The 13,690-nt window shown below is 44.4% G+C and overlaps 2 protein-coding genes across 2 annotated transcripts; one reads left to right on the top strand and one right to left on the bottom strand.

Annotated features, from left to right (window-relative positions):
• Nucleotides 1-1,473: 1,473 nt before the first annotated feature.
• Nucleotides 1,474-8,153, bottom strand: TADA2B (transcriptional adaptor 2B). The gene is made up of 2 exons (XM_048848952.2): nucleotides 7,850-8,153; nucleotides 1,474-5,060 (listed from the first exon to the last, which is right to left on the bottom strand). The coding sequence occupies exons 1-2, from the start codon at nucleotides 8,117-8,119 to the stop codon at nucleotides 4,068-4,070; spliced, it is 1,263 nt and encodes a 420-aa protein (XP_048704909.1). The 5' UTR covers nucleotides 8,120-8,153; the 3' UTR covers nucleotides 1,474-4,067.
• A 349-nt stretch (nucleotides 8,154-8,502) lies between these two features.
• Nucleotides 8,503-12,753, top strand: CFAP184 (cilia and flagella associated protein 184). The gene is made up of 2 exons (XM_048848953.2): nucleotides 8,503-9,470; nucleotides 9,816-12,753. Exons 1-2 carry the CDS (start codon nucleotides 8,580-8,582, stop codon nucleotides 10,359-10,361), a joined length of 1,437 nt encoding a protein of 478 aa, XP_048704910.1. The 5' UTR covers nucleotides 8,503-8,579; the 3' UTR covers nucleotides 10,362-12,753.
• Nucleotides 12,754-13,690: the final 937 nt, after the last annotated feature.

The following is a 13,690-nucleotide window of genomic DNA, read 5'->3' as shown; positions in this document are numbered from 1 at the left end:
ACAGTGGCTCTTTTTGTGGCACCTGTACTGAGTGCTCAGTCCATGGCATAAGACAGAAAAAGGTACTTCAATAGTGTACTCCTGTATGATTACTGCAGTTTCACACTAGCCCTCTCCTGCGTAAGAGGAGTTATTTGCCAGCTTTAACTTTTTGGAGTGATGCAGTTAAAAGCTACTACAACCTGCTTTTGTTTCTCCAGCTTTTTTCCTCTCCCCCCTGCCTTTCTGTAAAATACAGGCTCCATCACTAACAGTAATGAAAAAGACTTTATTAATGTAAAAACAACTGTTATAGATATACAATGGGAAGAAATCTGTTAAAATGTGTATGGGCACAATGACCCCATTAGTTAGATTTTCATGATCGCAGCACACGCTATTGTAGGTATAGCACAGCTACACCAGAGCACACTTCAAAATGAATGCATTGGTTGGTTTTATTTAAAAAAAAACCTACTGAACTGAATACACTTAACAGGCAGCTGCTATCTTCCTTCTTTGCAGTATTATGTTACCATAGTTTAAGAGTAATTAGGGTACATGCAAAAGCATCTTGCAAGAACTTTATTAAAAAGAGATTGAGTGGCACATAGTACTGCTACACCAGCCCTCCAGAAGAAAAATGGTAAAGTGCTTCAGTTTAACTGAGGCCCAAGCCGTTCCTGCACCCTGATTCATGCAACTCCCCTAGAACCATTCTAGCACCTTGAACAGCTACAGAATACTCGGGAGGGTTTTCCTAATCCCAGCATACTCGTACAAGTCCTCCAGCAGCAAGAAGTGCTAAAGTCAAAGTTGATTAGTACACGTTTGTAAAGGGAGGGTGAATGTTTCATTGTTACAAAGAAAGCTGGTTGGGTAAGGCCTCAGTGGAACTTGGTTGATCACAGTAGACGTATAGTGTTATGCTAATGTATCCTAGCCCTACCTAAAGTAGAGAGTGTCACGGTGCTTCTAGCACAGGGTCAGTACTCTAAACACAAGCTTGACTGTCACAGTTTAAACTCATTTAAACTCTTAACAATACAGCTTATCTGTTCTATTTGAGGCATCTACGGAGTCAAAAATAGCATGTATGTTTAAAAACAGTTCCTCATGAATTAGCAACATGCAAGTTAGGATTAATTCAGCACAAAGGATATATGTATATACACTGATATGGTTTGGAAAGCTATTATGAAATATTACTCAGTCACCCTCCGTCCCAGAAAAGCGGTACAGTTTCAGTCAGTTACTGGATTAGGATAACTGCATGGCACAAGTAAAGAAAACTCATAACAAAAGGCAGGCTTAGGCTAAGAAATCAATTCCATATGAAAACACTGAACAGTATCCTCTAGTACAAGTCATCTCTAAATAAAAGGATAGCTGACAATGAGAAGCTCTTTCCAACGGATTAGCATTCAAAGGTAATAAACACTCTTGCATCATTGAATCTGCTTCCAGGATTGAAATAAGTATTGATATCCATGGTTTTCATACATTAAAAATACTTTATTTTACATTCATTCAGATCTTCAATAAGTTACATCTAGCACCAAAGTAACATTTTTGGACGGGCTGAGGAATTCAGAAACTACAAAGTGTAAATGCAGAAGAACTGATTTATGCAATATTTAGCTGAATCTTATGAGTGCCTAGAAGTCTGATTCTTTTAGTTATCCATCAGATGGGCTTCAGAATATTGCTTCAATTAAACCCACTTAAGAGTTGTGCCAGAGCACCTTAGAAGTATAAAAGTGATGTAGATTTAACAACTACTAAATGAAAAAGTTATTTATGCAGCTGAGGTTCCAGAATACTGAATGTATGGTGATAGTATGGCACCCAGATAACAGGGTTTACAAACTGAAAAGAAGAACCAACCACCTAATCCAGTACCATGCTTGAAAACAGACAGCTTGAGAACATCTTCCCCCTTTCCATGTAAGTAGAGCATGGAAACTTACCACAATTTGTAGTATCTGAACTTGTGCATGCACAAAAGGATACACATGACAGGTGGAGGTGGTTCTCATAGCTGTTGAGCACATTTCAGTCACTTATACTGCAAACACCAAAAAGTGGGACTGACAGTTTTGTTTTAAGTATTTTACAACAAGCCATTTACAGTTATGACAAAGCATTACACAGCTGGGGACATAGTCCTTGCCTTTCTGAAGAGACTTAAAATACCACAAGCTCAAAAGAAAAAGGCACCATAGATTCCCTTGGAAATGCTGGTTTTTGTACTAATACTCTTTTCTTATTAGGACTCACTTAACACTGTTTTGGTAATGCTGCATACATTGACAATTAAGAACACGCAGAATTCCATGTGTAGAATTCGCTCTGCAGCTTGAAAGAATATTACACGGTTTGGTGATTACTTCTCTGTCCACTGCATGAAATATCAAAACAAGTGTTAAGACATTCTGAATACACAATTTTTTTCTCCTAGTTGTCTTAATAAATCTTCAAGTCCCAATTTTCAGAGTGCCTGCATTCCAAACGCATCAAGTTATCTTACTGTTAAAGACCTTTCCAAATAGGGAAGCTCAAAGGAAGGGAAGCCAGCAAGAACACAGGAAACAAGGAATTAAACAGAAAACCCAGAAAACCCTTACATAGCACATAGTTCCCTGGATTTTGCAAGAATGTCAGCTATAACCTATTCCCCCCCCCCCCCCCCCCCAATTTGCTACATTCAGGTAGGGTACTGGTACCAATAAATATTCTGCTTTAGTTCTTCAGATTCCTTCCCTGCTTTAATTAAAAATCTGATACATAGGATCAACGTTTTATTGATCAGATACTTCTTTTGTATACTCGAGTTAGGGAGAGAAACTGGTGCTTGTTGCAAGCACCAAACTCTGACTGTAGACCTTTTAAAAGCAAAAGAACCACCCCGACCTTTCCCCCCAAAGCTACCTATGAGGTTGGTATGTCACATTTTCAGTGAAATATCACATGATTTGTACTGAAGTAGACCAAGAAGCAAATTAAGATTTTTTGCTACCGTTTGCAATAAATTTGTCTCAATGTATTTTAAGCAAAATATGTGCAACAGGCAACATGTAATGGTTTGATTTAGTTTCATATTTTTAATGAGCAAGGAACTTTAGCTGCAAGTCTGAAGTAGCTCCCATGTTTTTACAACGTCAGGGGTTTGTACATCAGTATTACATGAAAATGTACAGACAACTGACCAGATTCAGAAGAACATTACACTTCCCTGGACCAGTTAAGTCCCCTGTGCCCAGAATAGGGGCAGGGAACTTTGTTGCTACTGAATTATCTGTCTACCACAGGAGTTTCCTAAAGGGTCTATGCCAGCACAGATCCTGGAGTAATCTGCCTAAGAAGCAATTCAGTGTGAAAATAAGTCTAAGAATCTGCTCCATGAGGGAAGTGACTGGAAGCAATTTATCCACCATATTCCATGTCCTTGTCCCATTCTATTAACTCACCTCCTCTTGCATTTTCTGTATGTGCTCACATCACTCTACCATAATACAGGTCCTTGTTACTGAGTGAAGAGTGCTGGAAGCTAAGCTCTATTCACAAAAATGCTCACTTCAAGTGTTCTGTACTTCAAAGCTCAGGATTTTTGTAAGTTTCATTTGGCTACCAGCACCATGAAGAGAGTGATACAAGGCAGGCTCCACCAAATGAATGCTTCCATCTCCCACCCCAAAACAAGCAAGTGTTGCACTAATAACCCTTTTGTCGAACAGCAGAGAGTATAACAACTAGCCTTGGGCTACTGGATTTGAATAAATCAAAGTAAGAACATATCCATTCCAATAATGTTCCAAAAAAGATGAAATCTGATCCACCTCATCTGCAATGAATATTTAGCGGCAAATCCTTTATCTTAAAGTACTTAACTTTAAGATCACACAAGAAGTTACAGTTTGGTATTTTCCATGATCCAATGTAAGAGCGTCCTTTTGGACAGAGGATTGTAAATACTCATATTTTACAGGAAAAATCCTATCTTTGGGGAGGGAGCGAAAGTAACAGAGTCATTTGGCCCATGATGAGCCATTTATTCACATTGACTCAGCTTTCAAATCAGATCAGTTTCATGAAGCATCCCTAGATATCCAACCACTTTCTGTTAGGAAGTTTAAAATCCTTTTCTTTAGTACCTTGTCCAAATAACTGGGAAGGCGACTTTTTGAGGGAATACCTTGTCTTTTTTGGAGATGGTCTTTAATAATTATAGTTTTCACAGTCACATAACGTGCCGGACTCAGATTTAGAGAGCTACAGAGCACCTTTTCTCTGTCTGATAAGAGTTCAAAGCCAGGCAGATTCTCAATTGCAGCAAATTCCCCATCCTTACCATCTTCCTTTCCTCTCTTGGAACTGGCTATATTTTTATTCTCCTTCCTTTTCTCCCGTTTATGTCTAGCTGCCTCATATTCTGCCGACTCTTCCATTTTGGTGATTCCATTTCGACGGTACCGCTGCAGTTCTCGAATCTTTGCTCGAAGTATCCTCTCCTTGTGCATGTTCTCAAAGAAGTCTTCAAACTCCTTACAAGACATGAATTGATAGAGAGGCCTCAGTTTTAGCCTCAACTCCTTTTCTTCTTTTGTGATCTTCCGTTTTGGAGCTTTTTCCTTGTCCTTTTTATCCTTCCCAAGAAAGGCAGGTACCAGATTATAATCTCGTGCAATGTTTTTCCGCCGTTGCCTCTCCTTAAGTTTTCTTACATACATATCAACATGAGCTCTTTTTAATTCTATTTCCACATCATCATCATCATAGTTCACTGAAAGGCCACTGATGAGAGTCTCAGCATCTTGGTCATACTCAATCTCATAGTCATCTCGAAGTGGCATATACCCCAACTGCTGCTGTTCTGCCACTGATATGTCCAAAGGAGGGAGAGGTGTGGTCAGGCTAGGAGAAAGTGGGCCACCACTGGGACAAGTGTGATCTGTCACTCTGTTAGGGATAGTGTCAGGGATGCAGGCTTTTCCAAGGTTGCCATGGATATACATGCTTACATAGTGTTCCATCACTTCCTGGGGAGTTCGGGATGCTCCAACATGAGCAGCCATATCCTCCTAGGAGGAGAAAGTTAAGGAAATTAGTGATGGCTTGACTTATTAGCTCAGTTCTAAAAATACACCCAATTATTAGGGATAACCTCTCATGTTTTCCCCACACATCAACCTGAAATATGTTTTTCTAGCACTATTTAGGTCAACCACTCTAGTGTGCGTTCACTCTCTCTTCTTCGAGTCCAGTATAAAGTCCACCCCACCTATAATATTCCACCAAGACGTTTCCTCAATCTAGCTAGATTTCTAGAAGGTATACAGATGCCAATAGCACCTCGGTGACTAAGCTCTAAAACAGATGCTACTAATAGTATTCCATGAAGCTGACACTATGAGTATTACCCAGCAAGCTACATCAATTTCTCAGTGAATCCCAAGACACCACCAGGATCTACATGAGCACCCTCTGGAAGTGACATCCTCAGGGCCACTACCAAATATAGGCCTCCCATGTCTCAATATCAAGTGCACCTTGACAGTATTGTAGTGTCCCTGAAATCTAGCAAAAGGTAGAGTAATTCCACTGGTTGAATTTTATGTCAAAATTCTCTGGGGAACAAAAGTTAACACATTTCTTTGCAGAATATAAGAGGATCAAACAATCCTATTTATTCAAAAGCTTGCTTGGCACACCGTGTAGGAAAAATAAGTGGCAATCATTCAACTCATAAAAGTTGTTTCCGTGACTCAGGTCCTCCCTCCCAACAGAGTTTCATGCCCTCTTCACTCCAACATTTTACAGAAGGGGAACAAGATTACAACTCGAGACATTTAAACAAATGAGAGGCCTAAGTCTAGTACACTAGTCATGTGTGCATGTGGTTGTTCTTAATGCAGCTAAAATGTAGTTAAAACTGATCCCTCCATATCTAATTTTGCTCATTTGGAAGTGGAAGTTCAATATTTGGATCATATCTCCCCTCCCCCACCCCCACCCCCTTTTTTTTTTTTTTTTAAACACAGTACACAGGTGAGAAAGACTAGTTCTTGCAGGTCTCCACAAGAGTAGTTTGTTAGGTAACAAAAAGCCACAGCCATCATAATAAGTAGTGTATTTAATAAGTAATAATTTAATAAGCTTAGGTTTTTATTAAGCAGTAAGAATTTCAAAAAGAAAAAAAAAAAAAGACTTGCCCTCATATTTATGAAAAAAAAATGGGATGCGGAGTAGGGCACTAAACAGTACGAGCTTGGAAGAGTTGAGGTATCTTGCTGTCTTTCTGAAGAAAAGTCTTTTTCAGACAATCATCACTATAAATGGTGATTGAGTCAGCTTCCTATGTTGTACTAAAACAAAGAAAATTTTGTTAGTGTAGATTAAAAAGGATGTGTGTGTGTGACCTGACAGTTGTGACATACTGGAGTGAAAAACTCACACAATGAAGACAGGTGTGATGAGAATAGGGAACAAAAGAGTAAACAGAGTCAAATCTGCAATGAAACAGGGATGGGAGGTTGTGTAAAAAGGGAAATCTTTGCTGTTCCTGTTTAGATGACAGATTCTGTTGTAAGTCTTTGGGGAAGCACTTCCTTAACTAGAATCCCCAATGCACATACTAAATTATTATGCAATCTGTGGGGTCCTTTGGTTTTTCCTCTTCATACACACACACAAAAAGCTACGGACTATGAAACAGGTACAGAAAAAAAAAAGAGCAGACTGTCAGACATAAAACTTGATTGATCCTTTCTGAAAGCCATGTTGCTGACGGCTCAATGTTAGATTAAAAACAAAAACAAAGCCCCATGGTTTCACAAAAAAGCTTTTATTAAAAAAGTATTCTTAAATTAGCTATTTAATAGAGCCTTTGACTTTAGACACTCAACTGCAGTGTTTGTATCTCAAATACTGTACACAATGTCACAAGGCACAAGAATATTTCAAAAATGATGTTATTCATACCCTGCATACTATCCTAAAATAAACAATGTTTGTGTCAACATGATTAACAATTAATGCTAACTTTGAAAGTGTCATAACATTTCAATGTTATCTTCTTGAGAAGAAGGAAGAAGTTGACACCTCCATTTATTGTTTTGGCTTCTGCAGATTCAGTAAGACAGCTCAGCACCACTTTGTTCAGGTTTTCTTCACAGCTGTAATAACCAGAAATTGAACATTCCTCACCAGACACTCCCTTAAGTAGAAACCTTAACTTAAGGTTAACTTAACCAAGACTGTGTTTCGTGACCAGAAAGTTGCTGTATGGGCCATCACTAGCCAGAGACTCAATTTAACACCAATGCATGAGACCCAGAAAGCGACTGACTATATACACCACACACAGAAGCGAAGCTTGTCTAGCAGCAGCATAAACAGTACCAGCAAGTCTGATAGCGTGGGAAGTGTTGAGGTTTCAGTGATCGCAGCTATAATGAGCAACAACAGAACAGAATCCGAATTTTAAAGACTTGTGAATTTTACCCAGACCATGGAGCGTGGCTAAGCGGAAGGGAGCAGTTGGGGGGGCTGGCTGGCAGTCAGCACCTGGATGCCGTACAGCCGACACACGCCGTACAGGAGGTGAATGGGCAAAAGGCGGGGGGGGGGGGGGCACGGCTGGATCAGCCCCCTGGGGAGCAGTAGGCCCGCAATGCGGAGCGGGTGACGATAGAAACGGCATATCGCAGCCAGAGGAGCCCCACTGAGGAGGGTCCCAGGCCCAGATGCATCGTTAACCCCCCTGACACACCGACCGGCTCCCTGACAAGCCCACGGCCTGACAGACCAGCCGGAGAGAGGGGCTCTGAGCTCCACGGCCCCCTGCGCTGCCCGGCAGCCGCTCACTTACCCAGTTGCCGAAGCCGAACTGCTCGATCGCGTCCAGCAGCAGCTGCTCCTCCCGGCTGCTCCAGCCGCCCTCGGCCTCGGCCCCCCAGAGGGTGAAGCGGCCGCCGTCCACCAGCTGGTAGCCGTGCCATCGGCGGTGCGGCCCGATCTCGGCGCCTGCCGAAAAGCAGTCTGGGCAGAGCTCGATGTCGGCACACTCGGTGCAACGGAAACGGAGCGAGCTCACCTCAGCTAGACAGTACACGCAGTACTTCTTCCCCAGTTCCGCCATCTTACCCCGCCCGCCGCGCCGCACTGCGCACGCGCGGCACCGCCCACACCCAGGGACGACCAATGGCAGCGCGCTCAAGGGGCGGGGATCCGTAGTGGGAACCCAATAGAGCCAAAGAATCTGACACGCCCCTCGCAATTGAACCAATAGGATGAGGGCGATGAGGCGTGGCGAAAACCCAACGACCAATAGAATTCGAGGCTCAGGTTCCATCCGCCTCCACTACAACAAATCAGGTAAGCGACCCTAGGCAGCCCCTTCGCGGAGTGGTCGACGGACACATTGGGGCGTCGGCGCAGTGTCTCCGCAAGGAGCGGGCTGCTCCTCCCATTGGCTGACCGAGTCCAGCGTTGTTGCCTGGGCAACGGGAGAGACAGGTAAACAACGAAGCGTGTGGCGCGGAGACTGACGCGTCCCCATCGAGCCGCGGACGGGCCCGGGAGAGGACCCAGCTGAGGGGATGGAGGGGGAGGGGGACGAGGCTCCGGCTCACCCCGAGGAGTCCCCTGTGGAGGCAGAGGGCCCGGGGCCCGTCGCGGAGGAGCAGGCGGCCGGAGAGGAGAGGCCGGAGGAGGCCGAGGGCGATCGTCCCCTTGAGAAGCCGGCGGGGGAAGAGGCTGCCGCGGAGGAGGGGGAGGCAGAGTCGGATCGCAGAGCGGGCACGGGGCCTCCTTCCCCGGCGGCTGAGGGAACCCCCGAGGCGGAGGCGGCAGCCGCCCCAGAGGCGCCCACCAGCGCCAGCTTCACGGAGGGCGAGGCCGAGGAGCCGCCCCCGCTGCAGGTGGGGGAAGTGCTCAGCCCCCAGGGGAGCTGGGGGGAGGGGCGGCTCAGCCTGCCCCTGCTGGAGCTGGGCAGCCCGGAGGACGAGGAGGAGGCGGAGGAGGCGGCGGCGGCGGTGGCGGAGGAGCAGCGGCGGCAGCGCGCGGAGCTGACCGAGCAGTACCGCCTCCTGCTGGCCGAGCGCGAGCGCACGCGCCAGGACAACGGGCACCTGCAGTTCAAGCTGTACGAGCTCTTCCGCAAGAAGGGCGAGGAGCCGCCCCGCGCGGAGCTGGAGGAGCTCGTCTCCGACAAGGAGCACCGCTACACCCGCTACCTGGCCATGCTGGGGGAGCTGAGGGGCCAGCTGGCCCAGCAGAGGGCATGGTACCAGCTCCAGATAGACGACCTGGAGCAGCGCTGCACGGAAAAGCTGGAGCAGGTGAACGCCGACTGGCTCGCCTTCCAGGCCTGCAAGAAGGAAGTGACCCTCTTCACCATAGGGCGCCAGCTGGGGGGGAAGGAAGCTGCCATTAAGGAGGTGGAGCACATACAAGCCAAGGAGCAGCGTAAAGAGAAGGAGATGAGTGAGGTGAGCCCACCCCTAACCTGGGACATGAGCTTCCAGAGCAGCGTCCATGAAACCTAGGGAAGGTGGTCCACAGCTAGCATCACCGTAGAGTACCTCCCCCTCTAATGCATATATTTTCAACTTTGGGCCAGATTTATAAAAGCAGTTAGGCACCTATAAATGAAGGAGCCACTTGTGAAAATCCTACTAGGTATCTAGCACCTGCTAAAATTCAGAAGATGCTGCTTCATGGATTAGGTCATTTATACTTAGACTTGACAAAGCACAAAGAAGGCCTGTCTTGATAGAGAGGTGGATTAGAAAAGTTAATAAATCTTTCCTGCTCTCTCATTTCTACCATTCTAGGGCCGGTTGGAAAACATCAAGCTGCAGCATAAGGTTGAAAAGCTTGAAGCCAGCCTGAAAGCTCAAGAGGAGCTGGCAGAAGGACTGCACCTGATAGACTATGAGCAGCTGAAGATAGAGAACCAGACCTACAATGAGAAAATTGAGGAGCGCAATGAAGAGCTTCTGAAGCTCCGGAAGAAGATCACTAACACAGTGCAAGTCCTGACCCAGCTCAAAGAAAAATTGCAGTTTGTAGAAGCTCAGAATCAAGACCAAAGGGCCCAGCTGATGGAGATTGAGGCACTGGTGGCCCAGAAAAGAGAGATTCTGACCAGAACAAAACAGGCTAGGGATAGTTTACGGGTACAGAACCTGAAGTTGCGACAGAAGTGTGGGCTTCTCGGAAGTGAGATACTGCTGCGGGATTTCGAGAACAAGGTGGATACTGCTGAAGTGCTAAGTCAGCAGCTGGAGATGCTGAAACGTCACCATGCTGGACTCACCCTTACTTGCAAAGCTGTAAAGAAAAAAATCAAGGAAGCAAAATCCTTTCTACCAGAATGAGGATTTTGGAGAAGAAAGTGAGGTTAAGACAGAAAAACAAAAATTGAGCACTTAAATTGGTTTATTTATCTCTGAAAGTGTTTTTCATGCACAGGCTTGGTATGTAGTAAAAGGGTGAAATATTCTCAATTTCACATCTAATGAAAACTTTGTTTCCCAAGTTTTAATATTATACATTCCATCAGGAGACTGCCATCAAGTTATACTTTTTTCAATGGCTCATGAAAAAACCAAGAGTAATTAGCCAAATATGCTATCAGATAGATATTTTAAGTCTGCTTTTAAAAAACACACACACTGGCACTATTCTAATCCCTGGCAGCATCACCTTCTGGTGTAAGCAAAAAACTGCAAGTCAAATGCCCTCAGATTCCAGTCCTGGTTCTGCCACTAACTCCCTGTGTGGCTTTGGGAGTCTGTTCCCCACAATGCTGAAGTAGGTGTACTTACCTACCTGTGTCTCAGACATGATTTGAGGATTAATTTTTGTAAAGCTCTTTGAAGATATAAAGTGATATAGATTGTAAATAATACAGTTTACTAGGAGCTTGTTTTAGTATTAATACATAGCAGTTGTCTTATATTTATATGCATAATACACTATATAGGTGTTAACTAACCTAGTTATCCTCAAGCTATGGTTGGTGAAGCACCTGTGATCTGCAGCATCTTCCCTATTGGTCTACAGAATTAAACAGTTTGGCAGCCAAGCAGCAGAGAGTTGAAAGGGAGATCCATGAAAAGTTCTCTTATGAAGATGTTCACAGAATGAAAGAGCTGCAGAATTATGCATGCTAATTAATCCTTAAATCATCCTTGTGAGGGAGTTAATTTATTGGCCACTGGTAGATGAAAAATCCTTGCAGAGGGCAGGATTGCATGCACTGGTCTAGTAAGTAATGAGTGGCTAGTGACTGACCTTTTTCTGGTTTCTAATGTTAAAAGAAATGTCTCTACAGCAGTGAAATAATGTGGGTCAGAACAGTGGCAGGGGGTTATAACTTCAGTACTTAGTGAGCAAGATGATCAGCAGTAGTTTTAACATTGGCATTTATATACTAAGGCAATAGACACCTTAGACATACTTTACCTGGAGATCCAAATCTCTCCTAACCCCAGTAAATCATGCTGGTTCATTGTGGACTTAGTACAGATCCTAAACTACACAAGTTCATGCAATAAGCATAATTAGACATATCAGTCTCAAAGTCTGCACACGTTCAGCATACATCTGAGAAATGACAGCATCATGAGGTTCTAATTACAAAATGAACTAAAAATATTCTTGCCTTCTCAGTAACAGTCCAGTGCACTAGATCTTGGCAAACAAGAATCAGCCAACTTATTCTGAGTTTTCTTAGCTAAGGTATATAAAAGAGTAGATTAAAAAGGATTAAGAAGTTTCTAAAAATGTTTACAACTTTTTTTTTCCTAGGTGATCTCTGAAGTAGCTTTTCTGAGTCACCTTAACATTGGAAAAAAATTGATACCACACCTAAAAAATTCTCAGTTGGGAGGGAGGAATTGGGATCATGATGGAAAGCTGGTCATTTTATTACTGAGAGCATAAAAGGTTGGTCTTCTATCCTGGAGAGATTACAGTCTCTGAAAACAATCCTGCATGATCTTGGAACAGATTAGATGCCACAGTATATGTTTTTCATCTTCTCTAATTAGTTTGATTTGATGATGTCCCTTAAAGTCTTTTTTTTTTTTTTTGCAAAATGGTTTGAGTCACAGCAAAAAAATTCAACTGTACTAAATACCTCATTTTATGTCTATTGGTTTTTAGTGCTCTACTAAATCTCCAGTAGTGATCAGAGACTACAAACTAGGTTGACTAATTGGGGCAAAACACCACTACCCAGTTTAATCTTTTCTCTCTTGCAGACACTAGCCAGCATAAGGAGACATATCAATAAATATAGTGGCCAACATCTTAAATGAAAAAGGGAAATAAATTTATAAAACCCTGTTTCTTTCAGGTTAAGCCCCGTTACTCAGGCAAATAGGTAAGCTCTTCATCAGCTAAAATTTTAAGTTAAAGATGTCCTGTTGTGCAGTAGAGCATCTATTTGGTTTCCTATTCAATTGTTTTGGTAAAGATATAAGGACATAGGAGTAATGGACTCCCTGTAACAGAATTACACTATCTACTTCAGCCTCAGTATGATGATCAAGTTACAGTTCTCTCTCACCATAGCATTTATGAAGCTTGCTCTATTTTCTGTTGTACTTACTCTCCCACTACTCCAGAGGAGCAATATGTATTATTCCTACTTTTTGATGTATGTTCCAAAGCCCTACTAGTGTAGTTGGATTTCCTTTAAATAGTCTTCTTACACTTTGTTCCTTTTGTCTCAAGTGAAAAAATAAAATGGCTTATGTGACACTTTCTAAGACTATTAAGCAGCAAGGGCTAACATGCCTTTCACTTTCAGGTACATATAGCCCAAGGAGGAGAGGCTAGTAGGCACGGAAAAGAAGCTCCTCAGGGTGGAGGTTTGACTGAGATGGGGAAGAATGTAGGGAGCAATTGCACTCTTCAGCTGTTAAAAACAAATGAACATTCACTTAATCTTATGCAATTTCCTCGGAAATTTCTTCTCTCATTGTGTCCCAATGTTGTGAGAACAAACAGTTACAACTTTGGTCTTCCAAAGCCCTTCCTCCTGAGGAAATTGATTAGAATTTCAAACTGTAACCAGAAGTCGGCAACATGTCTGTACACTGACACCAGTGTCCATAGTAAAAATTTTGAGGTCCGTGGGGGTGCTCACCTCCGGCAGCTCCCCACCAGTGTCTTTCTCCCCACCCCCATGCTGTTGCTGGCAGAGGCGTGGCCAGGCGCCTCTGTAGGCGTACTGCCTCTGTGCCCCCTAGGAGCTTCAGGGGCAGCACCTGCGGAGAGGGCAGTGCGCAGAGCTGTCTGGCTGCGCCTCCGTGTAGGAGGCGGGTGGGGGAGGGGAGGACGGACATGATGCTGCTTCTGGGAGCTGCTTGAGGTAGGCGCTGCCCGGAGCATGCACCACTGACCCCCTCATGCACCCCAACCCCCTGCCCCAGCTCTGATCCCCCTCCTGCCCTCTAAACCCCTCATCCCCAGCCCCACCCCAGAGCATGCACCCCCAGCTGGAGCCCTCACCCCCCCCCAGCCCCCTGCTCCAGCCCAGAGCCCCTCCTATCCCCCGAACACCTCATTTTTGGCCCCACCCTGGAACCTGCACCCCCAGCCCAGAGCCCGTACACCCCATCCCACACCCCAACCCCCTGCCTCAGCCCCGAGCCCCCTCATACCCCCTGCCAATGTCCATCACTAAGTCCAGTAA

Source organism: Caretta caretta, chromosome 4, assembly GCF_965140235.1.
Source record: "Caretta caretta isolate rCarCar2 chromosome 4, rCarCar1.hap1, whole genome shotgun sequence".
NCBI classification, from domain to species: Eukaryota; Metazoa; Chordata; order Testudines; family Cheloniidae; genus Caretta; species Caretta caretta.
The sequence above is the reverse complement of the archived record's forward strand: the minus strand, read 5'-3'. Positions and strand labels throughout refer to the sequence as shown.

Excerpts from the sequence above, each read along its gene's own strand:
- CFAP184 (XM_048848953.2), top strand. The coding sequence starts at position 8,580 with ATGGAGGGGGAGGGGGACGAGGCTCCGGCTCACCCCGAGGAGTCCCCT. Across the intron at positions 9,471-9,815 it reads AAGAGAAGGAGATGAGTGAG|GGCCGGTTGGAAAACATCAA; the intron begins GTGAGCCCACCC and ends CTACCATTCTAG.
- TADA2B (XM_048848952.2), bottom strand. The coding sequence starts at position 8,119 with ATGGCGGAACTGGGGAAGAAGTACTGCGTGTACTGTCTAGCTGAGGTG. Across the intron at positions 5,061-7,849 it reads AGTTCGGCTTCGGCAACTGG|GAGGATATGGCTGCTCATGT; the intron begins GTAAGTGAGCGG and ends TTCTCCTCCTAG.